General features: G+C 31.0%; 1 protein-coding gene across 3 annotated transcripts; it reads left to right on the top strand.

The window, feature by feature from the left end:
• The first annotated feature begins 236 nt into the window (after positions 1 to 236).
• On the top strand, positions 237 to 18858 carry LOC107165599 (glutamate receptor ionotropic, kainate 2-like). Of its 3 annotated transcripts, XM_015513917.2 has the most exons (17): positions 237 to 445; positions 654 to 809; positions 1872 to 2062; positions 2359 to 2528; positions 2629 to 2770; positions 2891 to 3058; positions 5385 to 5537; positions 6024 to 6245; positions 6387 to 6593; positions 7348 to 7571; positions 8916 to 9053; positions 10435 to 10572; positions 13885 to 14083; positions 15056 to 15287; positions 17136 to 17248; positions 17343 to 17483; positions 18414 to 18858. In XM_015513917.2, exons 1-17 carry the CDS (start codon positions 337 to 339, stop codon positions 18534 to 18536), a joined length of 2826 nt encoding a protein of 941 aa, XP_015369403.2. In that variant the 5' UTR covers positions 237 to 336; the 3' UTR covers positions 18537 to 18858. The 3 variants fall into 3 exon arrangements, with proteins under 3 accessions (XP_015369403.2, XP_015369405.2, XP_015369404.2); XM_015513919.2 differs by lacking the exon at positions 10435 to 10572 and having other exon boundaries at positions 239 to 445; XM_015513918.2 differs by lacking the exon at positions 8916 to 9053 and having other exon boundaries at positions 240 to 445.
• Positions 18859 to 19626: the final 768 nt, after the last annotated feature.

The following is a 19626-nucleotide window of genomic DNA, read 5'->3' as shown; positions in this document are numbered from 1 at the left end:
TTTTAATATTCCGGCTAGAAATTAAAAAAATAAATACATAAGTTACATAACTCCCTACCACCGATTGTCCACAATCTACCGTTTTAGACCTTAGCATGATGACTGCAGTGCGCATGACGGTTGGCCCGATGCCCGAAAATCGTCAAAAATTTATGTCTAATGAATAGGAGGAAATTGCTGATGAGCGTGTGTATGCGGCGGCGGCAATCGTCTAAAATTATCGCCTCGTGTGTCCCTGCAGTCTCTTTCGCTGGAGGAGTGTAGGAGGAAATAAATATATTTCGTTCTTGTTCAGTGTGCAGTGTGCTTCCGAGTTTCGACTCGCCTGGTAGAGAAATGTATACGATCGTCGTTACGCTGTGTACCTTTTTTGCGGTGCTACTTCTCGTGAGGGCTTCCGAAGATGACATTAAGCCGTCGACTGGTAACAAGGTCGTAAAAATCGGTTAGTTTTTGTCTGTATGATGGTAATATTGTTGTTTTATTTCCGTCACAGTTATTGTTATTAGTTATTATTGGGATGTATCTACTGTGTATTGCTTCGTTTTCATTGTTGTGTGTTTGTCCTACCTATATATTATATTAGCTAATATACCTACTGCCTTATACCATATTATAGCCATATATAGATAAAACGTTTTGTTTTCTTGCAGTCGCGTTGTTCAACGAGAACGATGACTCTGTCAATCAGTTGGCGTACAACGTGAGCGCAAAAATCGTTAACATCATGGACAGTGTGTTGCCTAAAAACAGAATCGTACCAAGATCTGAGTACGTCGTAAACGACATGTATAATGTGACACGTGTTGGTGAGGAAATAGATCAATTAATAAATAAAATTACAGCTCTTTGCCAATACAATATATGGTATTTGGTGAATTTATTCCGGAAGTTTACCCTATATATATATAAATGTATTACCGAGTAGGATTAATTTGGAGAAAGGGTTTGCAGGGCTTGCGGCAGCATCTTTTAATTCTTAAACATAAATTAAAGATAATAATACTTGGCCTTTCATTTATGTGCTAATAAAATATCATAATAAATTAATATATAATAATAATATGTATACTCATTACTCATAGGAATATTTGTTAATAATTTTGTTTTTTGTAATTAATCATAATTTCATATATATTGATATGATATTTTACCTTCAGCTGTTGTAGAGTATATCACATGTGCTATTATCTAGTGCGATTGACTAGATTGTCTAATTATTATTTCTTATTATTAATAATTCTACACAGAACACACTAACTGCACATTATTTCTTTTCTTTTCTAAATAATAGTGAAATTGTTTCATCTGAAGGTTATTTTAGTTGCTTATCAATTCAATTAAAAATAAATACCTACTGTTATTAGTTACTGTTGTACCGCAATAAAATATAAACACCGATATTATGTATTTTATATGAACTCTTCATGATTAATGATTTATAATTATCTATATAATATAATTTAATTTATTAAAATTGGTACTTTTTTTGGAGTACCTATACTCTGTTCAGCTTAAGAAACGTAACTGGCGGCACCAATGTCGTCAATCCGCAGTCAGGTAACACTCGCTGTAAATCTCACCTAGTCAATTATTTTTATACCTATACCGCATAGTATTCCCAGCCCCCCCCCTCTTTCACCGAATACATTTCTTGACTTAAGCAAAGTATATACCATCATATTTTTTAAGAAAAACTTATTAAAACTGATACATATAAATACATATTATATACAAATATATTTAATAATTATTATCTGAACGAAATCAAAATTTAATCCACTAATTAAATGTTGACTGTCTGTTTTTTTTTTTTGATTATAATCGCTATGAATAAACACGGGGATTTTTGCGGTAACTACCTATAAAAGTATGTGATTCATTGAAGCTTGGAATTGCAACGTTTATTGACGGAACAGATGACGAAGACATTGCAAATGTGGTCAGATCTATTAGCACCCGTACACAAATACCATTCATCGAAACGCATTGGAAAACATTCCACCGGCCCCCTGATCCTTACGCTATCAATATTTATCCCGATCCGTCTTTATTGGCCGAGGCAAGTATTATATATTATAAATCTGAAGTCGACAAAAACAATTATTATTACACACATACATACATAATACGAAATGTATCATCATTATTTGTGATCAGCCCTAAAAGCCGTCAACGGCTAGATCGTATCCTTCTTGTGTCTCTCTTTTTAAGCCTGAAGGGAAAAATATGCATATTGTCTCCAGGGTTTCTAGACATGTCTAATAATAATAGGAGAAAAACATCACTGCCCAGTCCTTTATGATTCAACATTTCGTATAAGACCACTGATACTAATAATTCAAAATATGTTTATAGGCTATACGAGATATAATACTAGACATGGATTGGGAGTCTTTCACTGTTATCTATGAAAGTCCAGAAAGTCTGATTAGACTCAAAGCCCTGTTGATGCATTTCGATTACGGGCACAAGGCTCCGGGAAAATCTATTAAAATCATTCAAATTCCACCTACAGACGATTTTCGGTAAGTTTTCGGACAGACATATTATTATGATCCCAACTCCCAACATCTCATTCCTGCATCAATTATGTACCTATTTACAAATAATAACAACAAATTACAGACCATTGTTCAAGGAACTAAAATTGTCCGGTGAAAAACACATTATATTGGACTATGACGTAGAACACACCATGTACATACTAGGACAAGCGGAGGAAGTGCACTTTTTGGGAGATTACCAGAGCTTCGTTATCACAAACTTAGTAAGCGAGATGAATATATTACAATAAATAACACATATAGTTACTTATTACTTATATCGATGTCGTACCACATCGTCGGTTCCTGTCTCATACTAATAATAATAATTGTTCTCCCATCAGGATGCGCACACGTTAAGTTTCAGTGAGTTCCATAAATCGATGGCCAACATAACGTTGATTCGGTTAATTGACCCAGAAAGTCAGTATGTCAGAAACGCCGTCGAGGAAATCGTATTCAATGAACAGAAAAACGGACGGATCAGTGTTTTATCACCGAATACGATAAAAGTAAGTATGCACTCGTATAATATAATTAGGCACTCTGCACTGATAGTGTTGTAAGAATATGCAAAGTATTATTTATAAGTTTAAATATCTAAATTTACTATCAAATATTAAAACAGAATATCAAATATCTACTTCTGATTATTTTTACTGAATATAGGTACCTACTTGCATTTTTTTTTTTTGGTAGTCAATTCAATTTGATTATTTTAGTGATTCAAAATAATTTTTTGAATCATATTTCAAAATATTTAATTCAACATAAAACTAACGTGTTAATGGTGAAATAAAAATTTAGTTTCATAGAATTAATAGTAGAGTGTAAATTTTTATACACTAGTAAGAATCAAAAAATGCAATAGAAAGGCAGTAAAAAAAATGTAAAAATATGTAACATGTATGCAAGAAAAAAAGGTTAGTAAGTGAGTACCCCTCTGTTGTACAGCAGGTGTCGTGTAAATCATTTTTAATATTGTATATAATCAATTTGAATTCAATTTTATAAAACCATTGCATACGAAAAACGATTTTGAGTGAAGATGATGGTCTGTCTAAATAATATTACAATGTGTATTTTATGATATTATTGCCAATAAAATCATATATTTTACTATTAATGATACAATATATCTTCTGATTTTTTTGGTTACAGTATGAACTATTTATAAGAAACTTTATATTTAAAATCTTTTAACACTTAGGTATGCAAATTAACCATTTTATAATTTTTTAACTATAAAATAGTTAACAATTAATTTTTTGTGATTTTGATTAATTTTGTAATATTTGCATTCAAAATACTTATAAAAAAAATTATGGCTTCGTATCTTTGTTATTATTTAACGCTATTATTACGACTTTTGAGGAACCTTGCATTAGATTTCAAGCTGTTTGACACAGCAAACATTGTTTACTTCATGTTTATAGAAATAACATTTTAAAAATATTTAAAATTTGTATTAATAGCTCAAAAATAATCAGTATTTTTTAAATTACACCATAATATACTAAAAAAGTTGGTACAAATATATTTGATAAAAATTTCAAGCATACTTTTTTTGTGAAAGGTAGAAAAATGTATGAGAGGAATATTGAATTATCTGTTTCAAATCTTAAATTAAAAAAATATATATAAATTTACTCAAAATAATGTGTCAATTTTCGTAATTTTGGCAGAATTTTTCAATTATTGTGAATTTACATTTAATTTTTTGATTGATTTCCAATAAAAAATGTATGCAAAACCTTTTATAACATTTTCAAGTTTTGTGACAAAGTAAAATATTTTTAATATAATTAAAAAAAAAAAAACATACAAATCAAAATTGTCTTATGCCTATAAAATATAATAAATAGCATGAAAAGGAATCGAAATATTTTTAAACCCTTATGGTGTATAGAAAATAATATTATTAATACTCGGTAAAAATGTCAATTTACGATATTTTATTTTAAAGTTCCATCAAAAACCTAAATCAATTTTGTTGATTTTGCGTAAAAACTCTTGATTTTCTTGATTTTTTTGTTTTTTTCTTGACTGTTTCAAAAAATAGTGGACATTTTTTTAATTTTCCTATTCAAAAGAAGCTACTAGATTCACTTTTCCACTAGAAATGATACTAAAGTTCAAAATCAAATCATTATTTTGACTACTAATCGTGTACACATGCATAAACATAAAATAAAATAAGAAAACCAGTCAGCATATTGTAATATCAATACATTTCAATCATTTTTTCTGGTAATAATTATGATTATTATGGGGATATATCATATATATGAGGTATTTAGGTCTTACAATAATTTAAATCAAATTAAACATTTTATATTCAGGTATCTATTTATTAATTTTATGTGAAATCGCTTTAAACAAATTTATGTTTTTTTTGAAATATGTTTACTATCATCTTAAAGAATTATTTTATCTTTATTTAAATTAGTTTTTAATGCATACAAAATTTGTTTTTGAAGTTTCTACTTTTTTATCAATTATTATTTATACCTTATTTAAAACAAAATATGCTTTCAAAAGCCACAGTGTTGCATGCCACGTTACAGAAAAAACCATAAGCTATCCGTTCCGTTTAAAATTTAAAACATGTAAACAGAATTATAATAATAATAATATGACTAATTTTGGCATCCTTCCAAAAATCATAATAACTGGTAGATACATGAGAATTTAGAATGTTTAGATGAACATTGCAAATATATACAAATTCATTTTCTTACACGAAGACGAAGTTTATATAATATTTATAATATTATAGGTATATTGAATTGCATATTAATATTTACAGCAATAAATTATTTTACTTTTAATATACAGACGAAAACCGCTTTGATGTACGACGCAGTGAACTATTTCGCAACGTCACTCCATGGTTTGGTGGCAACACAAATGATGGGGCCTATGAGAATCGCTTGTGATGACATAAAACCGTGGGTACACGGATACAGTCTAATCAACTATATGCGAGTGGTAAGATAAGATTGTATTAAGTGGCGGGTCCAGGGTAGCATGATGTTTATTTATTGAAATGTCATCAAATAACATAGGCCATTATCTATGGATAAAATATCTATAGATATTTTTATATCTACAATTAAAAATTAGAGATTATCAATATTTTTAATCAACAATAAAAATACATTTTCAATTGAATAATAAAGATACCAATAAGTATACTCTATTATTTTAAGGACCTAAATAATGGTAAATTGTATAATGGCCAGAAATATTAACTGATGACCTTCCGAATAGCCCCACCCCACCTTAGAACAACCACCGCAGATTATATTATTTGATCGGAATACTTTCCACGGACGTTATGTCTGTGTAATATAATACCTATTATTATAATTTATTAATAATTATTATAAAATTATATAATTATATTATTATTATTATTATTATCATTTAACATATAATTATATTGTGATGATTGCAATGATTGTTCTCCTACAGATGGAGTTAAACGGATTGACCGGAAAAATGAGATTCGACCCAGAGACCGGTAACAGGAATTATTTCAAATTAGACGTGGTTCGTGTGCAAGAGAGCAAAAAGCATCGTTTGGGATCTTGGGATCCGGTGGAGAGGATAACGCTGACGAGATCAGCGTCCGAAATTTACTCAGAATTCGCCCAATCAATTACGAACAAGACGTTTATCGTCGTCGGAAAATTAGTAAGTATATTCAACTATTATACCTATAGGTACCTATTATTAGTGCACTCGTATATTATACATATCAATTATCAATATTATACATGGTAAATTAGCTGATAATTCCAAAAATAAAAATAAAATGGTTTTAAACAATAATAGGTTCAACCATATCTGATGAGATGCAACGCCACAGAAAAGGGAATGGACAAAGACGAAGAGTGTTTCGAAGGATTTGCGTACGACTTAGTCGAAGAAATGGCCAAATTTAATGGATTTAAATTTAAGTTTACCACCAACCAAGATTATGGAATTATGAATCACAAGACCGGCAAATGGAGTGGTATGATTGGAGAGTTGCAGTCCATGGTGAGCTTCTTAATTAAGAAGAAAAAACATTTTAATTACAGAATATTTTCATAAAAGACTATTTCCGTATAATTTAAATACATTAGATGTGTATACTATACTTAGTTATACTTAGGTCTATTCGAAAATAATTTCTTCCGATTATGTATAAATTCTCCCTAAACCACAAAAAAATTGGAAATCTATACATATATGTACCTATAGGATGACAAGACACTCAATCAATGTTTCGGTTAATTTTTATAAGCTATTTTTATTTTTGAAAAACACATCAAAATCACTCAAATTACAATCTAGATTCTCTCCCAGGATTTTTTTTTAGTATGGTGAAGCTTATCTAAACGAGTATGAAGTGCATGGCAAAAGCCAACGAGATGTTCAGATGTTCCACTCTACACTATATTATACATATAGGTACATACACTCATTATTTCAAAAAATAAAATAAAATGTTAGAAATTAATTTGAGAATTATTTACTTAGGTCCGTAATTTTCCAGTAAGAAATATTAACAAACATATCTAAACTTTTTACAAAAATGTAGTTTTTAACGACTTTAAATAATGTAAAAGCACTATTTTCAAAAACGTCGGTTTTTTGGAATAACAACTAACGAGTGAGTGTCTTACGTTAAATGGATCACCCTGTGTGTATAATGTATATATATATATATATATATATTTATTTATTTATATACATCTAGTGCCTATATTCGATTTTTTACTGTTTTCATTGGTTTTGTGGGACGCTGCAGCGGGCGGATTTAGCCATCTGTGATCTTACGATCACTTTTGACCGGCGGAACGCGGTGGACTTCACGACGCCGTTCATGACGCTAGGTATAAGCATACTGTACGCGAAACCGGAGAAGAAGAAACCGCAGCTGTTCTGGTTCCTGAATCCACTGTCGTTCAGCGTCTGGATGTACACCGCAACAGCGTACCTGGGAGTATCTTTGTTCTTGTTCATGTTGGCCAGGTAAGTGAGAAACCAAAATAGAGTCGTACATAACAGTAGCAGGCGGAAACCGCGTCGCTGGTCTTACGCGTCATAAACGGTCATAGTCCGCCATCATCGTGTTACCCATCCGCCTCTGACGTATATCGAGATAGGTACATGGTGTGTATACCACCCATATTATATTATATTATCCTTGTATATACATATATGATATATATACAATGTATTATGTATATAATAGAATGTAATGTTATAAATAATATGCCGGATTGAAAAATAATACCCAATAATTGTATATTCATAGGCGAAATTTTTTCATATTTCTTCATGGTTTATTGCGGGGAGGAGGGAGAGAGAGGAATATTTTACGTTTAAACAACGTGAAAAGCACCGTTTTCAAAAATTGGAATCTACCAATAAAGTTCGATTACCTTTATACCTACGAGTTCAAAATATCGCGTAATATCATTTGGTCTAAATGAATGGGTAACTGGGGACTCTAATTTAATTCGAAATTTAAATTTTCAAACGGATCTTGTTGGAAATTTTGGTGAAACCGCATTTTCTTTTAACTTCAATAATAACCAAGCATTTATTAACGGTATATACTATATACTACACTTATGAGCTGATGCATGAAGTAGTGCCAAAATAGACTAGTATAGTTTACAGGTATAACCACTGAAATATTATAAAAATTAGAACACTCGCCCAAACTTAAAATGTATTTAAGTGGGTTAGGTTAAAATAAATAAGAATAACCAAATATTTTTGATGTGTAAGCCAATTATTTTCCTTTTGGTACATGCAGTGTAACTTAAATGAACTATATTGTATGCAGGATACGTTAAAAATATAAATTTTTTCTATTAGGGAAGCATTTTGTAATTTTGGGACGCACTCGGAAAACTCTCGTGACTGCTCCTGAGCCATCAAGGCCCTTCTCAAACATTTCGCAGGGTACAAAATACCAATACCCCACCCAACTTTCGCCTATGAATATAATATTAGATAAATAATGTTATTATTATTTCGCTTGATAGTCATCGATTTAGGCGGGTTGAGTTGAGTTTTTTTCCATAACATCGCCGAACACAATAGTATTTTCTGTAGATAACTAACATCCCGTGTAAATATATATATATATAATATGTATATACCTATACATAATACGTAGGTATAATAGGTATATAGTCTATTGTAATAATATATTATATGAGAGGTCTCTGAGATATATGTAATGTATATACATATTATAATAATTCCGGGGGACGCCGCGATGGAATACTATATTGTGGATATAAAGGCACGTACATAGGTACCTACCGCAGTTGGCCCAGACCGTTGTGGAACTGTTTTCAGAATGACACCGTTCGAATGGGAACTCCCGCACCCGGTGAAGCCCGGAGACGACACGATGGAGAATTCGATGACGCTGCTCAACTGCTTATGGTTTTCCATCGGTTCCGTACTATGTGCCGGATGCGAAGTCCTACCCAAGTGAGCGCAAACCTAAATTTGCCGACAACTGCACGTGTTGATATACATATACTGCACTATAATATACATAATTATTAATTATATACATATACATATATATAATATTTCACAATTTTTTTAACATATCGTGTCTTCTATATTTGTATAATATAGGTATGTATTACATATTATACAGAGTGGTAGATTGTGATTACTCGATTTCCGTGGTAAAATTATAAAAAACACAATTGTCCACCTAACCTAACCGCACTTTGTATAACACTGTTATATACAGCGTGATAATTAGTTAGAAAGTTTTCCGTTTTTAAATTGTTTTAAAAATCATAAAAAATTAAGACATTAATTTATTTATTTAATTAAAATATTTACACTACATCATAAACTATAAGGTTACTGATTTTCATATTGAATCACCTAATTAACATACTGTATATATAATTATGTAAGTTTTTGTGTGTGCTTTTTGGTTTGTTTGCACTAACAGTTTTCATCAACCGCTGCTATAACAGTGGTGTATTTATAAGACTTTCCTCTATAATAACAGAATATATAGGTATAGTGTAATTTTATAGACTATATTATTATAGTATATAAACTCACGTAATATGAGATATATTGATATAAAGTTATAGGTTTTTTTATTTAGAATTATAAATTATTTGTATAAATATAATAAATAACATTTTTAGTGCAATACATATTACATAGTCAAAGGTAATTTGCTTCAGTTTAGTATAAAAGCAATACCTAATTATGTATCAAAACGATATTTTTTTTCAACATTAAAATATAAATGATCACGTCAGATAAACATAAAACAGTAGGTACCTATAGTTTATTTATGAATTTATGATATTATTAATTATGAGAGATCATATGATTTGAAAAAAATGTGTTTTTTATTTTTAAAATTCCATGAAAAAATATTCTGTCGACTTAATTACAGTACGAAATTACCTACCCATATACACTTCATACATACTTAAATTATTCTGTCTACTGTATGATCTGTAATTTCCACCCCCCCCCCCCTCCCCCCACTCCGTATAAATATGCCACTGACCGAGCTATACAATAATATGCTAAACATAAATTCGTAGTTATTACCTTATTAGAATCTTTACGCATAATAATATACATAATACATACTTTCGCCGCGTATCGTGTAATAACGCGCACCCCATATGCCTGTTAATAATATGTACCTACCCAATAGAGGTACTTTTTATAATAATATTATTGTAATAATTTACGGCGACTATGGTCTATTATATGATACGGCGCTGGGGCTGCAGCAGTGCAGTGTGCCCGCACACGAAAACCAGCGGCGCGCCCGTTTGAATGACGTATAGAGTTATCCATCCCCGTTGATTGTTTGCAGAATCACGCCCAATGAATGGCACGATCCACAGCCCTGGAAAGACGGTAACAACGAGCTTGAGACTAGGCTTAATGTGGCTAATCTGATATGGTTCAGTTGCGGCACCATGTTGCAACAGGGTTCCGATATATCACCTCAGTAAGGCAAACCTAACACAGTGTTTATAATATATTATAATATATGTACGTATATATTAGGTACAAGGCTGGGCATTAATGAAATAAAACGTACAAATTATTAAGTTAAAAAATGTATTTTATTTTAACTTAACCAGTTAACTTTTTGGTTTCCATAAATTTAACTAGGTATACTGTCTTAACTTGATATAATTGCTTTTAAATTGTCGCGTTTGATTAGTAAACGAATTCAATTTTCATTTTAAGAAATTTATTTATTTTGTTTCAAATTTTATTTTCTTACATTTCATTCTCATGACAAACAATAAATAAATTTGGTGTAAAAAGTGAATTATTTTATTTAAGTGACGAAAAACTTAAATGAAGTTTAATAAAAACTTCCTACTTTTAACTTTTTCTAATTAGTTTATCTGAGTTAAAAAAAATCATTAACATGCTCATTGTCCAGCTTTGACTGACAGTAGATTCTTATTTTGTCGATCGCAAATATCTAGAATTTACCGTTATCTGGAACGAAAATGAAATCCCCTTGAAACTACAATTATACCACAATAGCATTAATGCAATGACACTAAATGATATCCCGACCTTTTTTCTTTTCCACTTGAGATTCGACATGACGAGAATTTACTGTATTCATATTATATATTCTATTATTTTCTACGTAGAATATACTATATGCACCGGTGTACGTTTATTATAAAAGTATATAAGTTTATATATAGGCTATGTACGATACAACAATAATTCATAGAAAATTACAAAATAATAAACACAAGAGCAGAATGCACAACCTGATTATAATATACCTATAATGAGTTTTTAAATAAAAACAAAATTTTAAAATTTCTGGTAGACTACGTGGTAAGTGATAACATCACGTACGTACACTAATATAATAATACACCTAATTATTATCCTTTAAATATGGAAAAGCTAGACTAATTGACGTTCTAGCCTTCCATTTCAAGCCTAGATCACAAAAAATATCGTATTCAATTTATATAGTCTTACCCTCTTACCTATGTATTTATTTACAATTATTTTATTATGGTCATAGGCAAAACTACGGGTCAGGCCACTGTAAGGCCATGGCCTGACCTAATACTAACTGGATAATATACTGACATAATAAAATTTAAATAAAAAAAACTTATTTTATAATTAGAATTATTTTCATAATTCACATTTGGTCTGTCCTAATACAATTTTCTAGTTTCACCCATGATTATGGTTTCTATTATTAATGAACTCCCGGCAACATGGGGTATTGTGGATGGTTATTTTTTTAGTATGTTTTTAAAATGTGTGAGAGGATACGGTTGATTAGAAGTTCTAACCTATACATTTTTTAAATTGAATTTTCTACCTATAGCTATAGGTTATAATAGTTTTATTTTATTTAATGAAACTAGGAAAACGTTAAAAGTTTGAAGTGACTAAAAGTGTAAAAATATTGACACTTACTCAAAAATAATATATATTGGAGCTATTTATTTTAAAATATGATGGTAGCAATTAGGGGGGTGTTAAATAAATGTTCAGTTGGAACGCTGTTTTTTTAATTTCTATTTGGGTTCCTATTCTTTCAATTTACCAATTCGAGCACTGATTAGAACTTGTATATAAATGTGTCGAAGATATGTCACTAAAATCCATGTGGTCGCCCATCCGGGAGAGTGGCACAGGCCTGTACTGGCACTCAGATACATTTCGTGACTGAAAGCCAGACACCACGCGTGCTATACCCACACAATTAATGACTAATTATTATTCAATAATATATTTGTTTGATTACTTTATATACAATTGTACCCCCCCCCCTAAAAAAACAACAGCATTGGCTTTATACAATAATAAATGGTTATGAATTTATGACGTAAAAGAGTTTCCAACTATCGTCTTTTAACATTTTAACCTATAGAGTTCTACCTTGATAATAGCTAGTTTTAAAAATGCAGAAAGTTTTATTGGCTTCATATTATATTCTTATAAAGAAAAGCTTATTATTGCAAGTCAATAGTAATTAATAATAATATATCGTTCAATGATATTATATTATTTTCTAATATCATTAAGTACTACTTTCACATAATTTAATCTCTATAAAATATAACATTTAAATCATTGTGACAAAAAGGTGGGCAATTGTATACCACTCTGCTATGTATAGTAGGTACAATTGAGGCGGTTAGTATAGTACCTACTTAATATAGATGAGTTAAATTTTAATTCAATTGTACAAAATCATTGTATACAAAAAATGACTCTGAGCGAAGACTAAAGAAATACAAGAAATTTTCAATTTTGATCTCTAACAATTCACAAATATTAATTAGATCCAATATTCCACCCCCCCCCCCTCCCAAAGGTTAAAAATCAAAGCAGTTTTTTTCTACTAATTTGCGTGTATACTGATAAAACCTCTATTGAATAATCAATAAGTTCATCGCTTCGCTCAGAATCTAAAAATTAGTTATAAATTTATAATAGTATAATACCTACTCTTATTGGCTAAATGTCTTGAATTATACGCAACTCACCGTCTTCGCATCATATTCATATACCTATAAATTATTTTTATTTCGGTGTAATGTTTTTTCTCAACAATAATAATATTGTCGTTTTTACTTTATACGATGATATTGTTATCGGATTATTATAAACTAATAAGTATGATAACTATATGTCTATTATACAGAGTGATCCATTTAACGTTATAGATTTTCATTGTTTCAAAAATTACAAACGGTTTTTAAATTATTGTTTCGCAGTCAAATTCTTAACGGTTAGTTATTAATGACTTATAACTTATAAGTTATAATTATTTAAAGTTTAGAGAACAGAGTGATTGCCGATCGGTCCACTATTCCGTTCGTCAAAACTTTAAATATATCTTCTTAATAGTTATGTTATAACTAATAAGGTAGGACTGAAGTTTTATTTTGATCGATTGAAACACTTCAAATAATATTCTGATTTAGACATAAAGTTAAAAATATATATCATCATTTCAAAAGTGAAAATAACGATAGAAAATAGTAAAACATACATTTTTGAATTTTTTTAAAAACATTGTTTTATAATGACTCGAAATTGTGTACAAGAAATATTTCTAAAAACTATAGACTGTTTTCTGAAATTATACGTTATGTACATAATACGTTGAACGGATCACCCCGTATAATATCAGAATAATAATATTATTGTTTAATAATAATTACTATACTTAAATAACCTATGAGTACTGCAGCCTGCAGTACAACAAACATGATGAAATGCTTCGTAACCATTATGCTGTGTACGTATACAGGGCGGTGTCTACGCGTTTAGTGGCAGGGATGTGGTGGTTTTTCGCACTAATCATGACCTCGTCGTACACCGCCAATCTGACCGCGTCCATTACCAGCGGACGTCTGGACACGCCAATCAAGAACGTCGATGACTTGTCGAAAGACTCGAACATCGAGTACGGCTGTTACGAGGAAGGATCGACGGCCAGTTTTTTTCAGGTCTGCCCGCAGTATTCTATAATAACATTATATGACATGTGCCTACGTCATCGCAAAAATCCATTATCGTTAAAGTAGTGATCTTCAATGTATAATATAATAAAATATATTACAATATATAATACATTGATACCGAATTAATGACTAATAAAAATGTATTACATTTGACGATCTATAAAAGTATAGGTTATTGCTAGGTACTTATAGCCATGGTTCACATTAAATAATTATAAGTACTCAATTTCTCACGAAATTACTAAGGTACCTACTCGTTACTTAAGTACCTACTCGACTACTTCCGTACCTTTGTTACTTACTTGCGTACTTCATTATTTACTCCATTACTTACTAGTTTGCTACTTAACTAATGACTTATACTTACTCAATCACTTACCTACATACTTTACATTACTTAATAATTATTCAATCACAAAGTTATGAAGTTTTATTGCCTAAGCTTCTATCAATTCTAGACTATACAGATAACCGTATATGTATTTATAGTATCTACTATTGCATGGTAGAACCTTTTAATTCCACATTTGGATTAGGCGAATTCTACAACTTCGACATTTTTGGAAGCTATAAATTGACATTTTTGTCATTAAGTGCTACAAAGTATTAAAAAACAATTACCTACTGTATTACTCTCTTAGCTAATAATAATGAAGTGGACCATTCATACAATTCAAACGCATACATTCAGTGACTTGTTTCTTATTTGAATGAAAATTTCAGTTGGAATGCCTATGTTTAAAAAAAAAAAACTAAAATATATACTGATTTGATTTGAAATGATTTCATCATTTGGCGATGGTGGTAGGTATAGAAAAAGTGTAGGTCTCTAAAGTCTCTTTTTTATAAAAAAAATAAAAATAATGTTCCACACGCTGCCTTTTTTAAATTATATTCATGATAATGAATCAGCTGTTGTAATGACGATGTACTATGCCTATTATATATATTGTTCAGAAATCGAACTTGAGTTTGTACCAGAGGATGTGGAGCGTGATGGAAGCGTCCAATCCGACAGTTTTTACGAAGAGTAATCAGGAGGGCGTTGACCGGGTACTCAAGGGTAAAGGCCGGTACGCTTTCCTCATGGAATCGTCGAGCATCGAGTATCAGACGGAACGCAACTGCAACCTGATGGAAATCGGCAACACGCTCGACTCCAAAGGATATGGCATAGCGATGCCGATGAGTGAGTAACACTGCAACATTAGATTCTTTAAAAAACGTTGTAGCGATTTAATTGCAGTATGTATACATATAACTATATAAATGGACACAGGGTGACCTAGCTCCATGCATTTCTGCTTCTAAGCTCTGTAGTAGCACATGGTATACATCATAATATTATTATAATATATTCACAGTGGCACTGAACTTATTTAAATCATGGGTAGCGATCGCTTCTTTAAATGGTTCGGCGGGTATGGGTGAGTTCTTTCTAGGGAGTAGCGGCGATTATTAATGAGTTAACAAAGTTAAATCAGGTGTTCTATGTATAATGGTCGAGTGTGTTTTCAGATAATATTAGATGGCCGAAAAATGTAGATGGGTGGGTGGGTAAACAATTATAGGTTTCACTTCACAAAAAAATTTTGAGCGCCATTGTAAATGCATATTACAATTTACAACCTTGAGACGGATTGGGGCCATCGACGGGTCTCGCGTTAACGAGTTAACGTCTTGACGGTTAGGTTAGACAATATTGAGATAAATATAATGGGGTACGATAACGGAATCGGTATATCCCGAATTCCCGACCACGTCCGCCGCGGTCGGCCGGCCGACCGTTGGGATACGATAACCGAAAAGTACCTACCCTAAATTCATTTTAAGTCAACATTTAAGAGTTGGATTTCTTAACGAAAAGTAGCCTATAACCTTTGCAGTAGTAATGTAATGTATATTCGAATAGTTCTATCGTAAATAATTCGAATATTCGAATATCAGTATTTGATGCTACAATACCTAGGTAATTTGTTTTATCCGTTTTTCCGTGGCAAGCTTATTATACTATTTATTATTAATAACTAATTCATATCTACACAACTAAAGATAATGTATGTAAATGATTGATCGACCTAAATACGAAAATAGTTCTTATCTTTCAGGGTACCTACCTGTTCGTAGTTACCATTTATATATTTATTATTTTTTTGTTGTAACTTATACATTATTATTAATAATAATTTAATTATGATATTCCAGTATTTTGCACAATTTTTATTTTTGTATTTTAATAAACGGCCCTGTCGAATAGTAAATATCGCTGTCTTCGAATCCACTTCTCGCAAGCCTTTATGCGCCATATAATATTATTATTAAACGTTTTGTGTTGTGCGAAAACTTAAACGAATAATTTTCGTTACGTATTGTATTGTAGCATTGAATACTGATTTTCGGATGTTCGAATATTCGAATTATTTACAATAGGCCTATTCGAATTCGAATATTTGAATAATTCCCATCACTACTTTGTAAGGAACGCAGCAAAAAAAAAATTAGTTAAAATTAGACCGTTATAGATGGCCTATACAAGTTATGAACTTATGAACTATATGATGGAAATGTAGTCCGATGCGTCGATGTATAGGCAATAGGGAGGGATATTTCAATATTTCAGTTTTCAATGGGTATACGACAATATATTTATTTAATAGACTACTAATAGTAGGTATATAAATAGAACCGGTTCTAGGTTTTTCAGTGCCCAGTGCAAGTATTATTTCACACCTTTCAACCTCTTTTTAAACATATAAACAAGTGACCCCCCCCCCTGATTTTTTCGCCACTGAACGGTCGCCTCCGTCAATTGTATTCAAAGTCTGCCCTGAGTGAATGGTACCATATTTTGTATATTACACAGTAACATGATGTTAGAATATATTATTATTATAGGTACCTATATTGTACGATGGCGGCGCCGCGGAAGCAATGCGAAAGCAGATCCCGCGGCGTCGTCGGTTAAAACGGAAAAAAAAAAAAGGTACCTAGGTATATTGTATAACACTATAACGTAATCTGTTATTTTTCTTTTAAGATTCCCCGTATCGTACGCTGATTAGTGAATCGGTGTTGAGATTACAAGAGTCCGGATTCATGCGAGAGCTCAAAGACAAATGGTGGAAAGTCCAAGGTGACAATAAATGCGAGGTGGGTTCCCGAAGCAAACGACGAAAATTTAAACACCTGTTGTATTGTCTCTACTTTCTAATATTATCATTATCATTATTATTTACCCATATAGGAAGAAGATGAAAGCGACGAACTCGGCTTTACTAAAATCGGTGGCGTTTTCGTAGTACTGGTTCTCGGGTGTTTAATTGCGTTTATGTTTTCCATATTGGAGTTTTTGTGGAACATCCGGAAAGTGGCCATTGAAGAAGAGGTAACGTAGTGTACAGTAAACGTTCTCGTCGTTATCGTCTCTCGGTTATTATACTGTAGCCTTTCCGGTTCGTTCTCGTGAAAACCAGCTAACAAATAATATTTTGCAAAAACCGGAAGCCGGGAGGTTTGCAATATTCTAATCAGACATTTGGAAGCTCACAGTTAAATTTCAAAGGAAGCTTGGGTAGGGAGGGGGATAGAAAGGAATAGAACTATAAAAATAAAACGTGCACAACTTATTTTAAATTCCTATATATTAATTTATAAACATACTTTTTATTCATAAACGGAACAATATTTGTAAATTGTAATTTGTAGGTTATAGGTACCTAAGTTTATCCTCTACCTCAATCATTCCTAGAAGGTTAAAAAGGCAATGGCCAAGAGACCTGCTCAATACCTAATTTAAAAAAAAAAAAAAAAAAAAAAAAATTAAAAACCCTAATTATAAACCCTAATTATAAAAAATAAAATAAATAAACTCAAACCCTAACTTCTTGTCAGGTGGCACTGCTGGGAGCCTTCCTTCTCTGTAACTAATGTTATTTTTTTTTTTCTTTTAAGTCACCACACTTACTTATTATACACTGTATGTATAGATTGTAAATAAACTTTTATCGTCAATAAAAAAAAAAAAAAAAAAAAAAAAAAAAAAAAAAGGTTATAGGTACCTATAGGCTATAATATGATAATAAAATATAATTATTGAATCAGACAATTTGCATATGATTTTTTTCATATTTCAAATTGTATAATTTTTAATTTAGAGCATTTTGCCCGGCTGACTTGGCACTAAAAAATGAGTTCGAACTTTTTTCAAATCACTTTATGTCCGATAACCAACGAGTTGCAAGTCAATGCCTCGTCTGTTCGGATCGGATCCGAGTGAATATGTAGTTGACAAGTATTGATTTTGCTCTCGTTACAGATAACACCGAAAGAAGCGTTGATTTTAGAATGGAAATTCGCAATGAAGTGTGACGGGGGAGTGAAGCCACTAAGGCGACGGCATCACATCGACACCGGAACGAACAACTCTGATTCAAGTTAGAGAGATGATGGTGACTACGACCGACGACGTTTAGTATGTTGTTAACTATTGTTGGAAAACTATTTATTTTTTCGCACCCTCGGAGATAACGAAATACAAACTCCAGTTGAAAGATATTCAATAGGAACACAATTAAATCACTACATATACGTCCCTACACTACGTACAAGTAAGATCGACGAACAATTCCAAGAGTACAGCGCGATCAACGAATATTTAATTAAAAATCTTGAGGAATAATTGTTATAATATTTACGTATCATACGAATCCGAATTGTTTTTTTGTATCAATAATAAATGCGGTTAACTGTTCTACTAATAATCATACATTTTGTGATCATTAATCAACTCGCGCCGAAATATGCATTTCATGTTTCCTTCAATATTGTATGCGGTACAGCGAGATATACCTTTACTGAAAACATCTTAAAAGCATGCAGGTCGCAAGATATTATGTTTTAAAGGTAATATCTATTTGAACGGATAACATTGAGTCCCAAATATTGAAATGAGTTCCTCAAACACTTTTGGTTATCGGAGATGAGTCCGAACAATATTTTTAGGTAGTTCGAGTTGAGTCCCTTCAGCCTATTAGCGTTACCCAGAATACACCACGCGAAGGTTCGCTAAATAGTCTCCCAAAAAAATGTGTGTGATTGTATTGTTTTAATTATAATAATAATAATAAATATAAAGAGTTAATCATTTAAAAAATATTAAAAATAATAATTATTATGTATGATTGTATAAAGAGTTAATTAATTAAAAAGTATTAAAAATAATTATTGTTATGTATGGTTATATAGGTACACTGTTTTTTTTTTTTTTTTAATCATATTATAATAAAAAATAATAGTAATTATGTGTAATATAATAATGTTAATAATTAAATAGTTGCTGGCAAAAATTTAAATGATACAGATTTTAAAAAAGTCAAATCTGCCAATAACATGTTGTTTTTGACAAGAGTTTGCGTTTGTTAAAAGTTTATTTATTAAAAAGCCATTAAACATGCATTTATGAACAAATATGCAAAATATGTAATATACAATTTAGTGTTTAAATTTGGTATATGAACCATTGACATTTG

This window comes from Diuraphis noxia, unplaced genomic scaffold (assembly GCF_037042655.1).
Source record: "Diuraphis noxia isolate RWA-SAM2 unplaced genomic scaffold, SU_Dnox_SAM2 contig0003, whole genome shotgun sequence".
NCBI classification, from domain to species: Eukaryota; Metazoa; Arthropoda; class Insecta; order Hemiptera; family Aphididae; genus Diuraphis; species Diuraphis noxia.
This window is presented reverse-complemented; position numbering and strand designations above follow the sequence as displayed.

What these genes read in the sequence shown, in the direction of transcription:
- LOC107165599 (XM_015513917.2), top strand. Translation starts at nt 337, where the DNA reads ATGTATACGATCGTCGTTACGCTGTGTACCTTTTTTGCGGTGCTACTT. An exon ending in GGTTCCGATATATCACCTCA is followed by an intron (nt 10,573 to 13,884) that starts GTAAGGCAAACC and finishes GTACGTATACAG; the next exon opens with GGCGGTGTCTACGCGTTTAG. An exon ending in CGACGGCCAGTTTTTTTCAG is followed by an intron (nt 14,084 to 15,055) that starts GTCTGCCCGCAG and finishes TATATTGTTCAG; the next exon opens with AAATCGAACTTGAGTTTGTA.